Consider the following 5,892-nt stretch of genomic DNA (forward strand, 5'->3'; position numbering starts at 1 on the left):
TATTTAATTTGTACTAAACAGGCACAGGCACAGGCACAGGCACTGATTGGCCTTTTGGGTAATCCATCAGAAATAATGGAACATGTGCCAGCTCATTGCCTTGATTGGTCTAAACTCTATCGCGAAGTGTAAATGTGTTCCCACCTGTTCATTACTCAAACTTCAAAGAATAATGGGAAAAAAAGAAAACGGTAATATGTATGAAAGCCTTTGATTTCTTTTGCTACCTAAGCTTTTATATAAATGTAAGGCTGGCTAAGTTGCTAAGGCGTGGTCCATTGCTAATTACTTTTTACTGATATGTATGATTGTATGGCAATGATATTAGTATTGTCCCATTCAACATTATTTTTTCAAGATAATTGAAAATTTCAACCGTATGTGAGGAAAGTACAAATATCACATTTGATCATCTACACTTCTAGCAGATTTAATTTGGAGACTAATTAAAATTTTCAAGTTGAGGAATTTACTTTTAAATAAAAGTTCCTTGATTTCTAAGTTGTAGTACACATTACACATAATGGACTTGAAAATTTATAAACAGACAAACTGCAAGAAAGAAAATGAGGTAACATGAACTCAGATAAAGGAAAAGTTTGAAGTGTAAACTGAAGTCCTTTATCTGTTCCAACATTTTCCCTCCAAAACACCAAGTGGCAAATGAATTTCACTCCGGAACACCGGAGATTGCAGAGGACGATGACCTCGAATATCGCTCGAGCAAAGATAGTACCTTAGCAGCCTTCCTTCTAAGGTGGCCATCTCCATAGATATTCATGCCAGTGATTCCAATTAGCCTCAACCTGGCTGTTGTTCCATAATACTCCACCATTTCCTTTGACACAAAGACCTTTTCTAATAGTCCTAGAGCTTCAGCTTTGAGAGAATCAGAACCCCAATTCAGAATCTCCAACAAGGGTGTTATTGCATTGTTCTTATGCAGGACTATGGCTCCTCTCTGAGGAAAATCCTCCAAAACCAATGTGGAAAGTGTTTGAATTGCTTCATAAGCAGTAGCATGAACCTCTCCATGCAGTAATTTGATCAATCCAGGTAAGGCATTTGCTTCAATAAGGCAGAATGTGGTGGCAACACTGCATATGCTTCCATGCGCCAAGCATAAGGGAACTCGTGACGACTTGAAAAACCAGCAGCTGGGCGATTTAGAAACAATTGTGAGCTTTGGAGTGCTCATTGATAGATCAGCAATGAATGCTGCTGCTCTTGCCTTTGCTGTGACAGAACCAGTGTTGAGAAAGTTGACAAGTAGAGGATATATCCCTCGTTTAACAAGATCGCGCTGCGACTCGATATTTGTAGGATCAGTGAATCTAAAGAGTGCACTCAGAGCATTTTCCTTGGCTTCCATTGTACCAGTTCTCAATATGCTTATTATAGCATCAAGTCCACCTAATTCAATCAACTTCATAGTGAGTTCTCTTTCTGATTTAGGCAGGTTTGCAAGTAATCCGGCCGCAGCCATCCTCACATTGTCATTCTCATCATTTTCAAGAAAACCAATCAAGGCTTCTAGCCTTCTAGGCCTGAAGAGATACTCAACTACTCCATCCGGCTCGTGCTGGGAGAATAAAAAGAGCAAGTTTATTGCAGTTTCTCGGATTTCTGAATCAGAGTCATCAAGAAGTGGAAGAATTAGAGAGACACTATTGGCTGCAAGAATTGCCTTCTTAATTAAATCAGTCTCAAACTTGCAAATGCCTAAAAGAGCGCGCAGCGCAGGCTTGCGAAAATTGTATCCAGTGTTGAAACTCTGCTGCAATGCTAGCAAATTGGTGATGATGGAATCTAACTCAAGTTGATTCCCTTCTCTGTCAACAAACAAGTCTATTCCATCTTCATCAAAGGAAAGCTTCTCCAGGATTTCGCAGCATTTGATAGTAATGAATGTCCTCATCCGCGTTGAGAATGTTAGATCTAGAATCAAAGGAACACCTCCAGATTCTGCAATTATTCTCTTGTTTGGAGGACATCCTGCTAGTTTAACCAGTGCTGATAGTGACAAGTCCTTTGATTCAATGCTTCCACATAGCATTTCTAGAAGAGGAGGTATAACACCTTCCTCACCAAGTTCTTTCAACTCTAACAGGTTTAACTCCAAGCTTACTATGCCTTTCGCCATTCCTAGTCTCGAATCTGGTTCTGTTAAGACAAACAATCACAAGTATATTTGACGGTTTACACAAACTATAATCATTGTAAATTACATGTATCATGTATGTGTGTGCATAATTACATTCATGTTACCTTGAATCATGCGATCAACGAGGGGTTTATACCAGCCAAATCTAGCAGCAGTTGTAATACTTTCCTCATTTATTTTGAAAACTTCCATCAAAATCTTTTCTGCTGCCCCGGCTGAATCGTTGTCTGATCCCTTTAGAAAGGTGACAAGGAAAGGAATTGCATTCTGATTCTCAGAGAGTTTTTTGCAAAAGCTTTTGTTCCAACCGGACCGCCCTTGAAGCAACTCGTACAGCAGATCGATTGCTGCCTTTGAAGTGCTAGAATCACCCCCTAAGCAGCAAATAATCTGATCCCATCCTTGAGATTCAGCCACCTTCTCCTATAAAATTGCCTTTAAATTAATCTTGATGATTTTGCATAAGATAAGGAATACAAGGAATCAAGAATGAACAGAAATGAAACATGAAAGTAGCATTCAACTTATCCATATTGATTTACCTTGTTTCTTGCATGTCCCTCTACAACATCCTTCAGAGTAATCAGAATCTTCAACTTGGCTTCTTTATAATTAGAGTTTCCAAGGATAGAGATAACAACATCCGTTACCCCTCCAATAGAAATCCAATCCTTGTTAATTGAATTTTCTCTCATAAGGGCCTGAATTAGGCTCAAAGACTCATGCACATCATAATTTGTGATCAGATTTTCCTTGATAGACCTTATAACAAGACAATAATTAAGTTCTCTCCATTCTTCTATGGATTGTCTTAGTGGAATGTTAGACCTCAGGGTAGTTTCTTCAAGAACCTCGTTTGTTTCTGGATCTGTTCGGTTCCCATTGTGAAACCAATCTTCAATGGCAGATCTCTCACATGTAGTACCAGTACAAAGGCTAACAGGATCAACCATAACCACGCCGGTTATCGAGCAGAGGAAAGGATTGAGTGGTAAGATATATCTTTCCCTTGAATCATACCTTTCTATGACTTGAACTCTTTCAAAGTATTGTTTCTTCACTCCTTCATAGTCCCTTGCTGCATCAGCTCTAGAGAGTAACTCAATGATCTGCTCCAAGAAAATGTACTCGGCTCGCTCTTTCCGGCTTGCAGCTTCTTCTTTCTCCTTCCTAATGCTGGCTAATTCTTTGCTTATCTCTGAAGGCTCCACAGGCACGCCAACGGCTCTTGCTATTTCCTCAAGCATGTCATTTGCGAAAGCCTGATCGAGTTTCTGTTCTCTAAGTGCATAATCCAACTTCTCAACAATCTGAAGCTGCGACCGCGAAGCCTCAAACTCCACTCTTTGCATCTCATTCTGCAGCCTATCAACCTGATCAGAGATTCTTGTTAGGACTTCAGTATTCGCAAGCGAAAGTGCAGCCAGAGACTTGCCAATATCTCTTGTGACTTGCTCAACCTCCCCAACTATGTATCTGCACTTAACCAGAAGATAGAATCTGCCACGGTTCCTGTACTTTTCGACCAAATTGTTAGCCCTTTTGACATCTGACTCTAGTGATTCCAAAGCAGCCCTTGCAGCTTGAGATTCATTGAGCTCTTGAAGCTGTAGTTCTTTCAGAACAGGCTCAATATCAAAGAGGTGTTTTGAGAGGATCTTGAAACTTTCTTTGCCTATAAGAACATCGGCCGCTGCATGAGCCGTTTTCAAGACCTGGTTGGTTAGCACTGCCAAAATTGTGCCTATTGGTATGATCTCAAGTCCTACCATACTCAAATTTCTAAACTCGGATCACGCAAGCCAAACAAAATTGAATCTACTCTTCCCTGCAGTTGAATTCCTCTTAGTCAATCCTCTGATTCAAAATAGAAAGAAATGGAAATTCTGCATCATCTCATTAATTCTACAGCAAGCATCTTTAATCAAACTATGTACATCATTCTCTATGCAATAAAAACCATGCTCCATACATGTGACTTTTTAGGCAGTTCCTGGTTACAGCTAACAACATAAGCCTGAATTAAGTGAGCAATCAAAGTAATTTTTAAAACTAAAATACTGTGCCAAAGCTGCAAATAACACTGGGGACTTTGAATTGAAAATCAAGAAAAATGATTTTAGATAACCTTTAAAGCCGAAAAAGAGAAATGCAAAGAACTGCTGCAAGAAACGAAGTAATTAGCACTGGTTATTAAGCCATACCATATGCCTTTTATATATAAAAGTAAGCAAAACCAAGTCATAATGGTTTCTCTTAATTCAATTCAAAGTCATGCACAACCCGCACATCATTACTATGATAACAGTGTCATTCGGCTGCAAGGAAGAATTGAAGAAGATGAAGAGTGTGGTGGATCTGCCTTACATATATCATAGAAGCTGCAAAGTGTATGCATGTGTGGACTGGGGAGAGAAACTCGGAGAATAATGAATTGAGTGTTGTTTGGAGAGAAGACTTGAATTAGTCAATGTTTTTTTCCCAGAAAATGCAAGGAAAGTTGTAGAGCATACAGGTCTTTGTCTCAAAAGACTAATTTCTTTTGTTAGTGTCCACTCAAAAGACTAACTATTACACGGTTTGAAAAATTGGGCATATATAAGTTTGGAAGGTTTTCACATATGCCATTGTACTTTATTGCCTTATTGCTATACCAGTGTACAGAGACGTTGAGATTTATAATATAATATTCAGATGGTACAGATGTGTAATTAAGTAATGCGGTAGACCATTGAGAGAGAGATTGCAGATAGATTCTAGCACGGGTCATTTCCTTAACCTGTTATATGTTTATGAGAATGACGTTATATGTTTACCAAGATGTATATCATTTAGCTTTGGCTGACCGGTGTGCCCGTTGATAAGGAGTCATTGGATTATATATGCTTTTTAATCTAACGGTAGAAATTTGTCTAAATCTCATTTCATATAATTGGCTAATAATACTTTAGTTTACTTTTATGTCTGGGATAACTTTATAAATATTAATTTTATGATGTTATTATTGTTAAATTTAAAATATTTTGTGGTATTATATCAAAAAAACTAAAAAAATCAAATATTTAAATTAATTCAGTTTGACTTTGGAACCTTAAGGCTCAGTTCTCTCAAGCATCTCGGCGACGCTCACTTGAACAACGGAACCATCAGCCTCACACACGACCTTCCCGTCCCCAGCTCCGGCTCTGGCAGAGCTTTATATTCTCGTCCGGTTAGATTCTGCCAACCGAAAAACCATTCTCCGGCCAGCTTCCGAACCTTCTTCTCATTTTTTGTAACCAATCTCAACCCTTTATCAATTGGCGGCGGCCTCGCATTTGTCCTCTCGCTGGACGACGATCCATAGTGTTGAATGGTGGAGGTTTAGTTCTTTCTTTCCGTCGTTATTGGGGGAGGGGGCGGCAGCACCATCACTGGCAGTTACTTTAATGAACCCGGGGGCTAATTCAGCTGGTTCTTCGTCGTTGTTGTCGCCACCGCCATCAATTGTGCCTTCAGTGGCACAAAAGGAGAGTAAGTCGTCTTCTTGCCACAATGATTTGTGTAAAAAAAATTGGGTGCGGTTGCCAGTGTTGTTACTGCTTGTGCTTTTGTTCTTGCTTTATTTGCTGGTGCTTTGATTTGGGTTTATTCTAAGAAATTCAAGCGTGTTAAGAAATTGGATACACTTGGTTCTGAAATTATTAAGATGCCTAAGCAGTTTAGTTATAAGGACTTGAAGGCTGCTA

General features: G+C 39.2%; 1 protein-coding gene across 4 annotated transcripts; it reads right to left on the reverse strand.

Moving 5' to 3' along the window:
* Positions 1-383: 383 nt before the first annotated feature.
* LOC130947387 (U-box domain-containing protein 43-like) lies at positions 384-4,733 on the reverse strand. Of its 4 annotated transcripts, none has more exons than XM_057876081.1 (4): positions 4,532-4,723; positions 2,707-4,021; positions 2,269-2,587; positions 384-2,163 (listed from the first exon to the last, which is right to left on the reverse strand). In XM_057876081.1, exons 2-4 carry the CDS (start codon positions 3,934-3,936, stop codon positions 671-673), a joined length of 3,042 nt encoding a protein of 1,013 aa, XP_057732064.1. In that variant the 5' UTR covers positions 3,937-4,021; positions 4,532-4,723; the 3' UTR covers positions 384-670. The 4 variants fall into 4 exon arrangements, with proteins under 4 accessions (XP_057732064.1, XP_057732065.1, XP_057732063.1 ...); XM_057876082.1 differs by having other exon boundaries at positions 2,707-3,992; positions 4,369-4,723; XM_057876079.1 differs by having other exon boundaries at positions 385-2,163; positions 2,707-3,992; positions 4,532-4,733.
* Between the last annotated feature and the right edge of the window lie 1,159 nt (positions 4,734-5,892).

Source organism: Arachis stenosperma, chromosome 9, assembly GCF_014773155.1.
Source record: "Arachis stenosperma cultivar V10309 chromosome 9, arast.V10309.gnm1.PFL2, whole genome shotgun sequence".
NCBI lineage: Eukaryota > Viridiplantae > Streptophyta > Magnoliopsida > Fabales > Fabaceae > Arachis > Arachis stenosperma.